This window comes from Magnolia sinica, chromosome 10, assembly GCF_029962835.1.
Source record: "Magnolia sinica isolate HGM2019 chromosome 10, MsV1, whole genome shotgun sequence".
Taxonomy (NCBI): Eukaryota; Viridiplantae; Streptophyta; class Magnoliopsida; order Magnoliales; family Magnoliaceae; genus Magnolia; species Magnolia sinica.
In genome coordinates this window covers 8210387-8228946 of record NC_080582.1, presented here as the reverse complement: position 1 = coordinate 8228946, position 18560 = coordinate 8210387, and the positions used below count along the sequence as shown (strand labels likewise).

The 18560-nt window shown below is 38.4% G+C and overlaps 1 protein-coding gene across 4 annotated transcripts in view; it reads right to left on the bottom strand.

The window, feature by feature from the left end:
• LOC131257911 (protein-tyrosine sulfotransferase-like) overlaps nucleotides 1–18030 on the bottom strand; it is a 90582-nt gene extending 72552 nt beyond the window's left edge. Inside the window, exons 1-6 of one of the 4 annotated variants that reach the window (XM_058258846.1) lie at nucleotides 17892–18030; nucleotides 17651–17704; nucleotides 17203–17288; nucleotides 15825–15877; nucleotides 15651–15719; nucleotides 15370–15489 (exon numbers count right to left, since the gene is read on the bottom strand). In XM_058258846.1, coding sequence (XP_058114829.1) covers nucleotides 15370–15489; nucleotides 15651–15719; nucleotides 15825–15877; nucleotides 17203–17288; nucleotides 17651–17688 — 366 coding nt within the window. In that variant the 5' untranslated portion in view covers nucleotides 17689–17704; nucleotides 17892–18030. The other 3 variants (XM_058258845.1, XM_058258848.1, XM_058258847.1) reach the window with 3 other exon arrangements.
• Between the last annotated feature and the right edge of the window lie 530 nt (nucleotides 18031–18560).

The following is an 18560-nucleotide window of genomic DNA, read 5'->3' as shown; positions in this document are numbered from 1 at the left end:
CACTTTTAGTTGGGTACTAACAGATTTTGAAAGTTTTGGGCCCAAGACTGGATGGTTTTGGGCCAAATTCTACTTTAAGAGTCAAGTATCCTACTACTTTTGAGTCACATCCCCACCTTTTTAGGGAGCTACTAGATTCCAAGGGCCTGTTTGGATGCACCCTCCCAAGGGGTGTTTGAGCCCTAAGAGCAGTTTTGTTCTAAACAGCAATTGATGATGTGACTTTGCAAAATCCCCTTCTTCTGCTTGACAAAATAGACACTTTAAAACATACTGGCAAAAAAAAAACTAATTTGTGGAAATGTATGAAAATGGACCTCAAAATCATCAAAGAAGTAGGCTGTCAAGTGCCAACTCATCGGAAAAAGCAGGTTTGGACCATCTTTTCCAAAACCCCCTATTGTGGAAGTGCATCCAAACGGGCCCTAAATCACCAGAGAAGAATCTGTTTTATGCTTTCCTGTATCATTTTTTTCTTTGAAGTGATGCAGTCAAGTAGTATTGTAAAGCCCAGACAGTGATTATGAGATCCAACCCCTGCAATAGTTGCGCCAAGACCAACTTGACTAGATCACCCAAAAATCCAATCCAGCTCATCCAACCATCAGGTAGGCCATCTTATAAAACTATAATACACCTAACAAAAAAAAAAAAAAAGTCCAATCGCAGTCGGTCCCACAAGGTAAGATGAGAAACTTTTAGTAGGTGAAAACATTTTCCACGGGCGATGACGTGAACAAGCTTTGTCCACATGAATAACATCTGCATACAGGGTTGCAGAGATGACCCCCATATGGTGTGTATCATGGAGATGCGGCTTGGTTAGTGGCCCGATCACCAGCCAGCTAGCTGGTGTCAAAGCTCCATGGACCCTACCATAATTTATGTGTTTTATCTAGGCAGTCCATCAAATTTGCCAGCTTATTTTAGGGCATGGCCTAAAAATGAAGTAGGCCACACCACAGGAAACAGTGGGGATTGAATGCATCCAAAACTCTAATGTGCCACAAAACAGTGCAGATGGAAACACTCACCATTGACACTTCCTCGGGCCCACCATGATATTTATATGACATCCAAACTGTTCATACAGTTTCAATTATACCTGTAAGGATGAACAGAAAACACAAATATTAGATTGATACAAAACTTCAGTGACCCTACCAAAGCTTTCAATGATAAACGTTCAATCATCACTTTTTTCCTGTGGCATGGCCTACTTCAGTATAGGATCTGTCGTATTAATTTTTGGGTGAGCTGGCCAAAGTATCACATGCACATCACGGTGGACCCCACAGCTTTTTGCTTACACGGGCTCCGTGTAACTGCAATTGTAGGAATGGGCTCCATACAACTCTGTTTTTACATGGCCCCACAGCTTTTTGTTTACATGGGACCCTCATCACCGGTTCTACACAATCCATAAAACACCTAAGAGCTGTGGGGCCCACTAGTTCTATATATAAAATCCACTCCATTCATGAGTCTTGGTTGTGAGGCCAAAATAAAAATAAAAAATCGGAGTAGTGCTCCACAACTCAAGTGACCACCCCTATGGAATAATGGAAGGGATGCCAACCATAAGTCTGTATCTTTCAAGTATGAAGACTACTGTCTTAGGCTTTAAGGCTGCATTTGGATCATAAGTCATATGGACCATCCACAGTTTCTAACATTATTTTAACGATTTGGATTATGACTATGTGCACTTGTACAGAGGAAACATCTAACAGAGCATTCTTGTTTTCTATCTATGTGTGATCATGTCAGGACTATTTCCTATCGTGTGACCCATTTGAGTTTCGGATCTGACTCGTAATTGGGCTCATCTCCAAAGGTGATCCGGTGAAATTGATGTTCGTGTTTTATCCATTGCGCTTGTCCATTTTTTGGACGTCATTTCCAAAATAAGGCATATTCAAATCTCAATAGCTCACTTTAGTTGCTGAATCTTCTTGATTTTTAACATTACCTCCTAGCATGGATTGGTATAGATAAAGGAGTAACACAGACGTTACAACTGCCCTTATAGAGCTTAAAGTCACATACATGTGATTCTCGTGGCCCTGGGTTGAAGGCGATCCGCATCAACGATATTCCAAGGAATGCGTTTTGGGTGGGACTGGATGATTTGGCCCCATTCTACTTTTGAAATAAGGTCTTCCCTCCTTCTAAAGGGAAAGCCTTTTATTTAATTAATTATTACGGGATGGATTGGGCCCCGATTCTACTTCTCAAGGCTGGTGAGAAAGTCTTTTATTTATTTATTTATTATTTTATTTCTTTCGGTGGTTCCAGCGGATTTCAAGGAGTTGGACCCATGATTGGATGGGCTTTGGCCGGATTCTACCGTAAGAGACAAGTCTGCCCTGACATTTGAGTCACGTCTCCCTTTTTTAGGGAGCTACTGGATTTCCGGACTGCGTCCTACCGCTGGTAATCCGTCCTGGCAGGATCTGTGGGGCCCACCGTGATGTAAGTGTTTTATCCATTCCTTAATCATTTTTCTCGGATCATTTTACGATGTGAGACAAAAAATGAGGCACGTACAGGTCTTATGTGGAACACAAAGTGGCGACTCAAGCGTCCACCATTAAAATTTTCTTGGGAGCTAGAGAAGTTTCGGATCAAGCTGATATTTGTGTTTTCACTTCATCCACGTCCACATGACCTTATGAATAGGTGGATGGTAAAAGAAAAACACCACGGCGGCCCTTAAAAAGTTTTCAACGGTGGATGTCATTATCACTGCAGCTTCCTTTGGTGTGGTCTGGAGCTGTAGACCTGCTTAATTTTTATGTTTATATTTTAAAATAGTCTGAGAAAATTAAAATACTTATATCATGATGGGCCCCACAGATCCCTGCCCGCCCGGATTACCGTGGTTACCGGGGTAGGACGCAATCCGCGCCCGGTTCCAGGGGGAGAGGATTAGATGAGACCAGGGTCTACCAATGTGGGTACTGGGACCCTGACTGTCGGGCTGATAATGATGTATGCGCCTTAAATCCACACCATCCAACCGATTTGAAAGATCATTTTAGAGCATTATCCCAAAAAGGAAGTAGATTAGGATCTTATGTAGACCATACCACATGAAACAGTAGTGATTGAATCCCCACCACTAAAAACTTCATTTGTCCCACAGGAATGTTTATTTTCCATTCAACCTGTTGATGAGGTCACAAAGATCTAGATAAAAAGACCACACAAATATCAGCTTGATCCAAAACTTTTTTGGCCCACGACAAGTTTTTATTGGTCAATTACCACCATTTCTTGTATTATCGTTCACCTGAGATTTGCTTCATTTTTTTAATCATGCTTTAAAATGAGCTTTCGATACCGATGCACGAACGGCACAGTTGCCAGACGGGGGTCCCGCCCATCTCGGTGGATCTACGGTCTCACCTAATCTGCTCCTATTCCAAGCGCCACTTTGGATGCACCCTCCCAAGGGTAAGCGGATTGGCTGGTGTACCACACACCAGCTATATAGCTGCTGTGGGTAAGTGTCGTGCGAAGACGAGCACTGACGCTCCTCGAGCTCGAGTTGTACCAACGGTTCAAAGGAGATCAAAGTTACATGGGCCCACCATAGCATTTATTTTACATCTAATCTATTCATAAGGTCAAAAAGACCTGAATGAAGAGTAAAAGTAAATTTCATATTATCCAAAAGTTTTGGCACCGCAAAAAGGGTTTTAGTGGTAGACGTTCAATCTCCTACTAAGTTTTTCAGTGTGGTCCACTTGATAATTAGATATGTCTTATTTTTCATCTGAAGCCTACAGACGATCTCGCCAAATGGATGGACGGTTTGGATATAACATTTACCTCATGATCAGACCCACAAAACTTGCTAATGTCAATACTGTAACTATATAGCTGGTGTGAGATACACCAGCCAATCCGCTTCCCTCCTACAGGGTGTGACTTTGCAAGATCCCCTTCGGCTTAACAAAATAGATGCAATAAAACACCAAACTGGAAAAAAAAAATAAATAAATAAATAAATAAAAATCTCCATTTGAGGAATAGAGAAAATCTTCCAAAATCATCTATGCAGGTTACCAACACAACTGAAAAAGCAAGTTTAGAACCCTTTTCCGAGACCCATTAAGAAAGTAGATCCAAATAGCCCTAAATCACCAAAGAAGAATCTATTGTATGCATCTTGTATCATTTTTTTAAACACAGTGTGCAGTCAGGTATTGTTAGGCCTAGGCAGTAATTATGAGATCCAACCCTAACAATAGTTGCACCGCGACCAACTTGACCAGATGACCCATAAAACTAACTGGTCCAACCATCAGGTGGACCACCTTAGAAAACTATAATACACTACAAAAAACCTTAACTTGTAGTCCACCTGACAATTGGAACTGACTTGGCTTGTGGTTCGAGCTGATAGTCATGGCAGGGCTCACTAAATGTGCTTGTGAGATGGTATACAAATAACACAGTCACCCCATACATACAGCAAGATGAGTAACTTTCAGTAGGTGAAAGCATTTTCCACGGTAATGATGTGAACAAGTTTCCGGATATGAATAATGTTGGAAAATTTACGGAATAATATTTTTTCTGTAAAATATGGAATCCGAAAATTGCAAATTAATCTAAAATAATGACAGGCTGAAGCATGTCTGAAACGCTGTCTGTAAAGCGTTAATTGCCCCTACTCAAATGAATTGAGTATGCTTATAGGTTACAAGTAAACTGTTTTTAGGATACGACAAGCCTAATATGGGTCTGCGTTCAGCAAACACGAAGGCTCACCAAATGGAACTCTGTTACTCACTATCCGGTAGAATTACAATAAAGAAAAATCTCAAAAGAGAAAAGAGAAGAGAATATGTGATTTAGACCACTGCACCGGTCAGTTCTTCAGCCACTGGTTCAGTTGAACCGTTCTAGACCACACCGTTGGTCTGTTCTTCAAGCAATGGATCTGATTAACCTTGCTATACCACTGATATTTTGGTCTATAGGAAAGGAGATGCTTTGATTCGTATTAGTATTGCTGGAGTGTAGTGCAAAGTGCGCCACTAGTACCTCTACAGCCATACTGCTTCACATGCTCATGCCCTCGCACCGAGCCTGTGACCGAGACTAAGCCCGAGCCCGAACCCGCGCACGCGGGTGTTCCAGTGCGTATTTCATTCTCCTTTAAACCATAAGGGTAAGTATTATAATACTCCATACTCTTCATATAAACCACAAAAATTCCTCCTCTTTTTCCAATGGGGGACTATTCTTAGAACCCATAAAATGTATTTTTCAAACACTTTTTATATATTATATTATTTTTATTTTAAAATATATATTTATAAAATCAATATTTTTTGCAACAATCCTCCACTTGATTTTTTAAAAATATATTTTCTCGATAAAACATTTCTGCCAGAATAATCAGTTTATATGCATAAAGAAAGATATCTTTCGATTTTAATCTTCCCATAGTGTAAGTATCTCAAAACTCTATCGAAATGACTAGTAGCCGTAGCATTGAACCAGTTATTCCTAGATAACAGAGTCAGAGAAATCACATATATATTTGTTGCATTTGTTAGAGTTCTCACAATCTTGTTCAGCACAATTAATGGTCATGTGTTTATCCTAATTCGTAAATGATCCCGAGAGAAAACTCCTAACTTTCATGAGAGACGACACCATCTCTACGTTTATATAGGTGAAATCCTTCTAGTATCTTCATTACTATAAGATACTTGTCCTTTAGATTGCAATTCATTAAGAATTCTAAGACTCAACCCTCTTTCATAGCGCTCAGTACTTATCTATTATGGATGAGGTTTTATAATTTAGTGCTGAAAACTTTCCACATATCAGTGATTTGTTCTTACTCATTAAACTCAAAATTAAATATTTTTTAACTTTAGATTGGGTTACCATCACTAGTGGAACTTCGGTTGAAAAGTTTCAACCCCATCCCTCTAGATGTAGCTTTTACTACCTCTCTCGGTAGAGGTTTAATAAAAGGGACTGTCAGGTTATTGCTTGATTTCACATAGGAAATAGTAATGATTCCATCTCGAATCAATTGTCTGACATAATCATGTTGAAGACTGATATGTCTAGACTTACCATTATATGTACCGCTATAGGATCTAGCTAATATGGCTTCACTATCACAATGTAGTGACACAGCCGATATAGGCTTTACACAGAAAGAAATTTCTAATAGAAGATCCCTTAGTCACTCAGCTTATTTGTCTGTTGCAGTCAGGGCTATGAATTCAGACTCCATAGTCGAGTGCGTTATGCAAGTCTGTTTCTTGGATCCCCAAGATACAGCTGCACCTCCTAGGGTGAATACCTACCCTATAGTAGACTTGTTGTCCTCTGCACTCGATATCTAGCTCGCATCGGTATTTCCTTCCAATACGGCAGAAAATTCTCAATAAAATAGTCTTAAGTCTTTGGTTGCTTTTAAGTAACCAAGGACTTTACTTATTGCATTCCAATGTTCAGTACTGGGGTTACCAGTAAACCTACTAAGTTTACTCACAGCATATACGATATCAGGTCTAATGCATTGCATGACATACATAAGACTCTCTATAGTACTCACATATTCCAATTGTGTAACTGTTCTTCCGTTATTTTCTTTTAGCTTGATACTTGGATCAAATGAGGTCTTTACTTCTTTTATATTTAGATAGTTAAACTTGTGTAGTATCTTCTCAATATAATGAGATTGACACAAAGTATAACCCCCGCAATGCTTTTTAACTTTGATACCTAGGATGATATCAATTTGTCCACGATCCTTCATTTGGAATACGGAAAATAGAAACCTCTTTGTTTCAGTCACACCTTCCATTTTATTACTTATTATTAACAAGTCATCAACATACAGACAAATAATAACGATACAACTACCATTTACTTTAGAATATATGCATTTGTCAGCTACATTACGCATGAAACCATGAGATAGTATTTTGGAGTCAAACTTCTCATGCCATTGTTTTGGTGCTTGTTTTAATCCATACAAAGATTTGACTAATCTGCATACTTTGTTTTCATTTCTTAGTAGAACGAAACCTTCAAGTTATTCTATGTATACCTCCACATTGAGGTCACCATTTAGGAATGCGGTCTTTACATCCATTTGGTGGATGTGAAGATGATGTATAGAAGTTAGCGCAAATAATATCCTAATGGATGTTATCCTAGCTACAGGAGAGTATGTGTCAAAATAATTTATCCCTTCTTTTTGTCTAAAACCCTTATCTACTAGTCGAGCTTTAAAGGTTTGGATAGTCCCATCAGTGTGATATTTCTTTCTAAATACCCACTTACAACCTATGGATCTAGAACCTAGAGGTAAGTTAAATAGTTCCCATGTTTGATTTGACATTATGGATTCCATTTCATCATTTATAGCTTCTTTCCAGAAAGCTGAGTCTCTAGAGAATACAACCTCTTTATATGTTTTAGGATCATCTTCTATAGTCATTACTATAGGCATTTTTCTTATAATATTTTTTCTATCTCCTTCTACAAAATGGAAAATGACGCGTTGTGAATTTATGTAGTTATCACCTAAACTCTTCTCTATTTTTGTTCTTTGACTCCTACGAGGTTCAACAGGAGTTTCCACTATCTGTGGAGCTGTGCTATTGGTTCTCCATTTGAAGTTTGGATTTCATTATCCTTTGACTGCAAGTATAGTGAGTTCTCAAAGAACTCAACGTCTCTTGATTCTATTATTGTATAATATTAGACTCTATATCTAGAAGTCTATAAGTTTTACTATTTTGTGCATACCCTACGAAGGCGCACTTAATAGCTTGTGGTCCTAACTTAGTTCTTTTTGAATCAGGGGTTCTGCAATATGCAAGACATCCCCACACTTTAAGATATCCTAGGTTAGGTTTTCTATCTCTCCATGTTTCATATGGAAATATTTTATATTTTTTAGCCAGAATTCTGTTGAGAATATGACACGCCGCAAGCAACGCCTCACCCGATAGACTTAGTGGCAATTTTACTCTTATCAGCATTGAGTTGAACATCTCTACTAATGTTCTATTCTTCCTTTCTGCTATTCCGCTTTGTTGAGGTGTGTATAGTGTAGTACATTGATGTATTAGTTCATATTCTTCATAGAAGTTATCGAATTCATTGAAGAAGTATTCTCCTCCTCTATCGCTACGAAGAATTTATCTTCTTATATAGTTGATTCTCTACTTCTGCTTTATATATTTTAAACATGTTTAATGATTCATATTTGTTCTTTAACAGATAAACATATACATATCTAGAGCAATCATCTATAAAGGTTATGAAGTACCGTTTACCTCCATGAGTAAGAATGTTGTTTAACTCACAGATATCACTGTGCACAAGATCCAATATTTGAGATGATCTTTCAATACTTGGAAAATGTTTCTTCGTCATTTTGGATCGTATGCATACTTCACATTTATCGGTTTCATTATCTGTGTATGAGATTAAACCATTCTTAGCCATGAACTTTAAGGTACTATACCCTATATGGGCTAGTCTATCATGCCACAGTCCAACGGATTTAACCATATACGCAGAAGTGCTACTTTCATTCAGATAAAACTTAACCATCCCGTTACAAGCATATCCCTTTCCGACAAAATTCTCATTCTTGGACAGAATCAGTTTTCCTGGCTCGTACACCACCCTTATACATAGTTTACCCAGAAGATCCCCAGAAACTAAGTTTCACCTCATGTATGGGACGTGCAGTACATTAGTTAGATACACTTTCTTCCCAGAGGTGAATATCAGTTCGACAGTTCCTTTACCGATGACCTTCGATTGGACTTCATTACCCATTTGGACTTCTTGACCATCGGTCAATTCCTCATAGATTTTGAAGGCTGATTTGTCGTAGTATACATGTACTGTAGCGGTAATATCATGCCACCAACCTGGAACTTTGCCTTGGATGGTATTCACCTCAGTGATCATAGTCACAATGTCGCCTTCTTTTACTGCACTTGCCTCTTTTTTAGATATGCGATATCGGCATAATCGAGCATAGTGCCCGGTTTCCCTACAGACATGGCATGGGCCTTTGAACTTTTCATTCTTCTTTTAGGCATTTTTCTTAAATTTTTCTTTATTGAGTTTCAGGGAATCGTCCTTCTTGGGATTCTTGTTATTAGTGTTCTCTACTGCATGTACCTTAGACGAGACATTCTCGTTATCATTCTTTCTGTCGCAGTTACAGGACTCTTCCTTAATTCTGAGGTGTTTCTGGATTTGTTCCAATGTGTAGTCCTTAGTTTTATGCAGTAACTTCTTTCTATAGTATTTCCACATTGGTGGCAATTTAGCGATTATAGCCTCGACTTGGATGATTCAGGAAGATCAATTTTGATGGCTTTGATTTTGTTTACTATTAGCTACAGTTCTTGGATTTGGGGCAGCAGCAGTTTGTTATCTACCATGTTGAAGTCAAAATACTTGACGATGAGAAATTTGTCGGTATCTTCTTCTTCAGCCTTGTATTTGAACTCCAGAGCGGCCCAGATCTCCTTTGATGATGACGTCTGTTAGGACAGATCGTACAGGCGGTCGGAGAGCGCGTTCAGTATGTGTCCTCAACACAAGAGTTCGTCTTCAACTCGTTTGGTGCGGGCAGGTACTTGTTCAAGTGTGTCTTTGTCGAATGCTCCAGGTAATGCTTGTAGATTTGGATCTAATATGTAGTAGATCTTCAACGCCGCCAGAAGAAATTTCAGCTTGTCTTGTCATCTCGTAAAATTGGTTCCATCGAACCGATCAAGACGTATTAAGTCCTGATTCATCAACTTAATGGATGAAACACTGTCGGCTTCTATTATAAATAACGCTTTAAGATTGTTGGAAAATTTACTGAATAATATTTTTTCTGTAAAATATGGAATCCAAAAAATGTAAATTAATCTGAAATAAAGACAGGCTGAAGCACGTCATGTTATCCTTAAAACGTTATTTGCCTCTACTCAAATGAACTGAGTATGCTGATAGGTTACAGGCAAACCACTTCTAGGATATGATGAGTCTGGTGTGGGTCTGTGTTCAACAAACACGAAGGCCCACCAAATGAAACTCTGTTACTCACTATCTGGCAGACAATAAAGAAAAATCCCAAAAGAGAAAAGAGAAGAGAATATGTGATTTAGATCACTGCACTGGTCAGTTCTTCAGCCACTGGTTTAGTTGAACCGTATTAGACCACACCGTTGGTCTGTTCTTCAAGCAATGGATCTGATTAACCTTACTATACTGCTGATATTTTGGTCTGTATGAGAGGAGATGCTTTGATTCGTCTTGGTATTGCTGGAGTGTGGTGAGATGGTTTAAAAACCCATCCAGGGCTTGTTTATATAGGCTGTGGTGGCTGGGGGTTATGGTCCAGGGAAATAAATCCCATGACTATTTTCTAATTGTTGGAGAAAATTAGTCGTTTTATGGCCGTTTTCTGACTGTTGTGCATGGGCCATTAAGCTGCTACATGCTGACTGTTGTGAAACAACAGCTAGCTGTTTTCTAGCTGTTGGGCTAGCCATGCAGCAGTTACAACTGGACCCTGCACTAATGGCACAGTTGTTACAGATATGCTGTAACAGATCTTTTTCAGCTCTCTATATATACTGGAGGACTCGCATTCAGTCCTCTAGTCTCCCCTTCAGTCAGTCATCCGATTTAGGTGTAAAGTGTGCCACTAGCGCCTCTAAAGTCACACTGCCTCACATGCCCACGCCCTTGCACCGAGCTCGAGTGCGAGCGCGCGCGCGGGTGTTCTAGTGCGTTCCATTCTCCTTTGGACCATGAGGGTAAGGATTATAATACTCCACACTCCTCATATAAACCACAAAAATTCCTCCTCTTTTTCCAATGTGGGACTATTCCCAAAACCCACAAAAGGCATTTTTCGAACACTTTTTTATATATTATATTACTTTTATTTTAAAATATATATTTATAAAATCAATATTTTTTGCAACAAATAACTTCTCCACGTGGGTGAATAAGTGGTGCATAAATGGGCCCCAGACGGTGTGTATCACGGGGGGACGCGGATTAGATACTGACAAGGTCAGTAGCTAAATCGCTACTGAAGTGACACCACCAAGCTCTATGGACCCCACCATGATGCATGTGTTGTGTCCATACTGTCCAACCATTTGGAGAGATCGTTTTATGGCATGAGAAATAGTAGATAGATCTAAAGTTAAAGTAGACCCACCACAGAAAATAGTGGGAGCAGTCACACTCACTGTTGAAACATGTTTAGAGTCCACCATGATGTATTTTTCAGATCCAACCTATTCATAAGTTAATATAGAGATAAATGAAGTAAAATCAAAAATATCAGCTTAATCGGAAACTTTTGTCGCCCCAAAGAAGTTTTGAACGGTGGATGTCACTGTACCCACTGTTTTCTATGGTGGGGTCCACTTGAACTTTAGATCTATTTCATTCTTTTTTTCATGACATAAAATGATATCTCCAAATTAATGGACGGTATGGATACAATACACGCATCATGGTGGGATCCACATAGCTTGGTGACGTCACTTCAGTAGCGATTTGGTTAATGACCTTGTCAATATCTAATCCGCGTCCATCACGGGGGGACGTGGTTTGACTAGGTGACCCCACGGTGATGTGAACAAGTTTCCGTGCACGTGAATAACTTCTATGTGAGAGTAAATAAGTATTGCAGAGATGGACCCCACATGGTGTGTATCACAAGGATACAATTTGGTTGGTGATTAGGTGATGACACGAACAAGTTTCTGTGCACTTGCACAACTTTTACCCACAGATGAATTAGTGTGGGGTCGGTTTGGCTGGTGACCTAAACACCGGCTAACTAGCTGATGTCAAAAGTTTATTGGCCTTATCATGATGTATGTGTTTTATTCATGCAATCCATCCATTTTGCCAGCTTATTTTAGGGCACGGGCTCATTTGCCCTACCATGATGTATGTGTTTTATCCATGTAGTCCATCCATTTTGCCATCTTATTTTAGGGCATGGGCAGATCCAAACAAACTGCACTATGATGCAGGAAACTATTGTTAACAAATGTTTTAAATCTGAGGAAATTCAACTAGTTCGAGAAAGTTTGAGTGAAAACTCAACAACAATGTATTTTGGAACTTCCAAAAAATTCGATCAGTCGAAGGATAGGTTCGACTAGTTGAAGTTCCCTTCAACTAGCCCAAGCTCTGGTTCGACTAGTTGAAGCTTCGACTAGCCCGAGATCTGGTTTGACTAGTCAGAGGTTACGCAGATTATATGCGGATTGCGTAAATTTGAAGCGGTTTCCGGACTATTCCAAGTCGGTGCGAAAGAAGGATTTCCTAATATATAAATAAGAGTTCCTAGAGTCATTCTAAAACATTCTAAGGCTTCTTAAAGTATTTCAAAGGGTTTCTAGAAGGGGTTCTAGGGTTTCTAAGGGGTGTAGCAAGGGTGAGATTCGAGGTTTTTCGAATCGAGTAAGCCTTCTCTCTTTGTAATTTTTTATTTCATAGTGAAGATCTGTCGATTTGTGCTGTAGTTTTTTTTCCTGAAAGGGTTTTTCACGTTAAATCTTTATGTTCTCTTATATTTGCTTGGTGCTCTTAGATTGTTATCCTAAATTCATCTTTGTGTGATTTCACGTAACAATCCTTAACAAGTGGTATCAGAGAAATCGTTGGGACTCAACTTTGAATATATAGGATTAACATCAATGAGAAGCACTAGGTATGATATTGAAAAGTACTTAGGGAAAAATAACTTTGAGTTATGGAAGATTAAGATGATTAGTTTCTTAACCAAGCAAGGTGAGGATAGTTGTCTTGAGGAAAGAAAGTCTACTATGACTGATGATGATTAGAATACTCTTGATAAAGAGGCCTTATCCTTGATCTGTTTGTGTCTCACGGATGAGGTTCTCTACAATGTGTTGAGGGAGAAAAATGTAGCTGGTTTATGGGCGAAGTTAGAGGATATTTATGCTAAAAAATCCACTGAGAATTGCCTACACTTGAAGCAACAGTTGTTTACCTTCAGATTGGCAGAGGGTGGAGATGTGGAGGCCCACATCAGTAATTTTAATAAACTGATTTGCAAATTGTTGGACATAGAGGAAGTGATCAAAGATGAAGATCAGGCATGTATATTGTTGAATATTCTATTGCCATCATATGAGTCATTCAGGGACTCATTGTGTACCAGAAATAAATCCTTAAGTGCGGACACCGCTATCTCAGCCCTTCAAGGGAAGGTCATGAGAAAGATGAATGGTAGCTTGGGGTCATCTTCTGATGCACTGTTTACAAGGGGAAGAGATAATGAGCCACATGTTGTGGGCATCCATGGATGGTCCCCTAGGTCACCCAATATTGTAAGTACCTACGGGTCTTTCAGGGAGAGCTCCTATGGAAACAACGCATGTACACTATGCATGGCATGGAAGCATGAAAATTCAATACAATAAATCACAATTAGCATAACAATCACATAACTACCATAATCACAATGGAGATGAAACATATTGGGATTACTCACCTGAGATCTGGTGATATAGATTATGAGATGTTATCCCAAGTTCAATCAGTTTGCAATAACTTAAATAATCATAATTCAAATTATATTTCTATTAGTGTACGACTATGCAATCAACCCACCCATGGTTAGCAATTAGTTTCCCCAAATTTGAAATTCATATAGGAATTGAACCATTGATCTTGCTTTTGTCCTCTACACAGTTTTGGGGTGGTTTCTTTTTAATGTGGGGCCCACTTAATTAACCATGGTGTTCTGACCATTCAAGTATTCTAAGATAATCAAAGATTACTACTAATTTACATCAATTAAAACATTGAAGTTCTAATTGAACAAAACATTCTAGTAGATTGTTGGTTAATCGAGATCAATTGAGATTCGATCGATCAGACTAAATTCGAATTATAGTCTTTGGTTGTTGGACACTTTGTGTTGCTTTCAATTGATTGAACAATTCTCTCGATCGATCAAACAAAATTGAAATTTCCTGTTTAAGTTTTTAGATTGTTTTTGCCGCAATCAATTGATCGATTGATTGATCTGATGCTGTTGCATTAAGTCCAAACGATCTGAAATTTTTATAACTTTTTTATTTTCCCAATTTCTTATTTTGAAAGATTCTCTGATCATGTTGGACAGATTTGAACCATACGTTGACTCGCAAAATCTCAAATTGAGAATGAGTTAATAGATCGCTTAGATCCAGACTATCTATGTTCTTAACTGTTAGATCTAAGCATGTTATGCATGATTTTTCCTCTTCATCTCTATGATCCATCAAACGGTCAGATCCACCTCAAACTTTCTGGATATTAAGTTAGATCAATTCCAAAATATACATTAATGGTGGAATTAGATCGGATTCATCCAATCACCATCTTCAAATCTAAAGTGTAAAACGATATTTATAGTTAGATTTGATTGATGGAATCCAAACCTATGGTCAAATTAATATGAAAATTAGGGTCCCGGTATCATTTGCCCCTTATGATCAAATGATCCATACATATCAGATCTAAGGCCTTCAGTAAGAACATACTGATTTCTACAAGGAAAAACTGCAACCCATATTTGAACTCCAAATCATCTCTTCATGAGATTTCTCTACAAATTAATGCAATGATTACGTGATTGATATACACCGTAGCTACGGGGAAAATACTACGGATAAAAACTGTAGCTAAGTAGGTACCTATGGTTATCGTCCGTAGCAAGGCTGTCGTCATACGTACAGAACCAGATTCAAAAAGCTATACTTCTGTAGCAACAAACAGCTACGGATAATATTTGTGCTAAAAATATGACTATATCCGTAGCTATTAGCCGAAGTAAATGGCTACGGTTTTTGATATAAAGCTACGAATATTAGCCGTAGCTAATTCCTCTTTGTTAAAAAAAAAAAAAAAATTTAATGGCTTACCATTGCTAGTGCATGCCCTGATAGATCAACTCATCTAAAAATTCCAGATTCAACAATAAAAGAAACATGCACAACAAAGAATACACCGCAATGCTTCTATGTAGAGAGTACCAAAAGCTCAAGCTTATGATGAGATCAACATATCAGCATTCGATACTAAAATTGGGATAGCAGCTGGCATATATCAATAGAAATGGTTTTCTTGACTCGGGAGAAACACAATCCACTAAAGGGATGGCCTCCACTTGTGATATTAGACAAACCAGGCTCCATAAAAGGGGTGTGTGCATCACAAGCACGGGTGTAATTGGTGGCTCCATAAAAGCAAAAGACATGAAAAAGGGGTGTACATCAACAAGTAACTTCTTTAGGGAAGCTTTTGTATACTTACCTCCTTACTAGAGTTTGCAGGAGAAATTCTCTTCAAAGAAGAGACCCATCGGGACGCTTGAGATTTTCGTAAACTAGAAATACAGGCTTCATAAGCTACCATCAGTTTTACAACTGTTGTCTACCATGTGAGAAGATTTCAGATCAGCAAAAGAAAAATGGGGGGAAAAAAAACCTTCTTCTATGGAAGACACAAAATAAATGACCAGAAGCTATTCTCAAAATCTGATTATAAAAATCAAAAGTTTTAATGAACTCCTAATAATATTAAAATGGTCTTACATTTTCATCAGCAATTTCAATTTTTTTGACTGAAGGAGTTTCTCTCAACTTTTGTCCATCGATGCTGTCCTATCATGAAAAACATATTGGGAAATGTGATTGCAATATTCAAGATATCAAAGCACTGCAAAATATGTTCCTGAATTGAGAAAATCCGAATCCATCTCAGCTTACCCGCAGCTGATTTGAACTATCGTGCTCAGACTCTGGAAAAGAAGAGGTCAGCTCTGTGAAAGAAGCAGAGATGTTTAGGGAATTTTGTTTTGCAACCAGGAATGACTGTATATATTAGGTGATTTGCTGGACCCATGTGCACTACAAAGAACCCCACGTGCCAACATGATAAGTGTGTGAGACATCCAAGCTGTGCACCAGGAAGGTCTCACAGTGTAAATGACCAGGCACAAAATTCAGGCAGGTTTATTCATCAGGCAGAGCCAGAGGCATCGATCGAATGCAGACCATTGGCAACTTTTGTAAACAATCAATTGATTCTATGCATGTGTGGCCCACCTAATGAGTTGACTGACTTAATTTTTAGGCCAGGCCATCTACACAGAATGGCCCATCTGATTACATACGGGATCATCAACAAAGGTGCCATGTTCATACATCTGGTCATTATTACAACTGTGCATGTGTGTTGTCAACCATTTAATAACACCATCAATCCCAGTTTCTATTCAGAACCGAAAATTGGCTCCACAGATTCACATTGTATATGTCAAGATTCAGAAACTCATACTTGACTCAGAAACTCAGTCTCCTAAGTTTTGAGTTTAGAGTAAGACAAGTGTAGGAAGTGGGGAAAAAAGGTCAATTTCATAAAAGGAAAAAACAGTGGGTGGGAGTCGGTGAGTTTTTGAACAATAGTAGGTCATTTGGCATTCATGGATGCATGCACGTATGTACGTCACAGACTAAGTTCTCACCATTATATTTTTGGACTTTCAAGGTTCAAAGTGAAAACAACAGAATGAATTTTCACCAACTTTACCTGTTCTGTTGTTAACTGCTTGATTGGTACGAGAATTCAAGGCTTCCAACAAGGAAAGCACCTGCACACCAACCACATTTGCAAACATCGCCGTGGACTCCTTGTGTTACTCAGTAAGCCCAACATATAACATGTTGTCCAATCTCTTCTGCAGGGTTTACAATAGCTGACGGCCATAAATCTCAAGTAAAATAAAAGGCTGGAGCATGGCACAGCAAATTCATCATTTCAAAGTCCTATTTTTAATACCTTTGCAACATCAAGCACATGTTGGCCAAGTACAGGATGCTTCCTCACACAGTGACGCACTTTGTGTGATTCTGCTAAACAAGAGTTGTTCGTCAACCCTGCCACCTGTTAATGCCCAGCAGACCCAAAAACATAACAATACCATCATTCACTTTGTGGACATTAGGGCATGAGTAAAGAAAACATGGCAGGACGATCTCGAGTTGGAGACCCAGATATCTGGTACTTTTGCATCAAGAAGAAATGAAAGCATGACAAACTATTCGCAGTAAAAAGTTGGACCATTTGGCTGTGATAGTGAGATACCATATCTGATCAAACAGTAGGGGCAGCAGCAATTTCCAGCAGCATAGATGGAGTGCAAAGCTAGATTATCTTCACAAGTAGGCAAACTGAAATGAAGGAAACATCAAAAAAACAAAAGTTAAAAACATGCATCAATATAACAAAATTTAAGATTCAACAATCAGAAAAAAAAAAAAAAAAAATGTATAGAAACAATAACAAAGAAACATTTTCATGCATCATATACAGGGCCGTTTGCCAGACACTTAAAAATGAGTTCATCTCATTTTAGTTACTCATAATATGTATTAGAGATGATGAAGGTTGGTTATCAAGATTCTTTTTAATCCTGAAATGTGATCTCTGATACATGATAAAGATTGATGAATATGAGATGAACTCAATTTAGGTGTCTACCAACAGTCCCTGAATGTGGACAACTACATTAAATAGAGCACCACTCACAAACCCGTATTTGTTTAGTGCTTTGTAGCTCTTCAGCCCCATGTTGTTGAGTCTCAGCCTATAGAAATTGAATAATAATAAAATCAGGACAAGATATACTAGTGTAGCTAAGTGGGGATGAAATTGTAAACACCACCACCTCCGCTTTCAGACCCCTCTCTATTTTCATACCCTTGATTCTCGTCTATATGCCGAAAATAGCTCTTCCTATTTGTTAAATAAAAGGCAGATACATCTTACATTACCTTAGGGAAAAAAACCCTCACAACTCATCCTTCATGTCGTCATTGCTACTGCTCCTGGCCCGTCCTCTGTCTTTGCAGCTGAGACAAAGTGCACTCAGAACATGTAAAGAGCAGAAACATTTTGACACAGTCAGTGAGAAGGTGTGGCATTTAATAACACATGTAAAGGAACTACTCACCGGATCAAAGTTCTTATTTCCTGCAAGGAAGAAAAGAAGCGTAGGAAACCCATCGGACTGCAAAAGCAAGAAGTCCTAAAGTCCAAGTATTATATCTCAGAACTGACAAATCAGACCTCAAATCAACCAAGACATTTTGTAAAAAGCGGATTTTTTGTGTCATCTCTTCACTATTACTATATATATATATATATATATATATATATATATATATATATATATATATATATATATATATATATATATACACTTCACTCCATGCACACCAAAAATGATTTCCACAGATTTCAGAACTTTCAAAACTTCAAAACAACAACATGATCTCATCATCTTCGATTCCAATCTATTCTTTTATAAAAGTTGCAGTTAGCAGCAATCCTATAGGTGTTTGCAAAGCTTAGTCTCATAGAATAAAGCAGCAAGATACCTGATGGGAGTGAATAGTGAAAATGTCCCATTATCTGGAACTCCCCCTGTTAGCTTGTTGTTG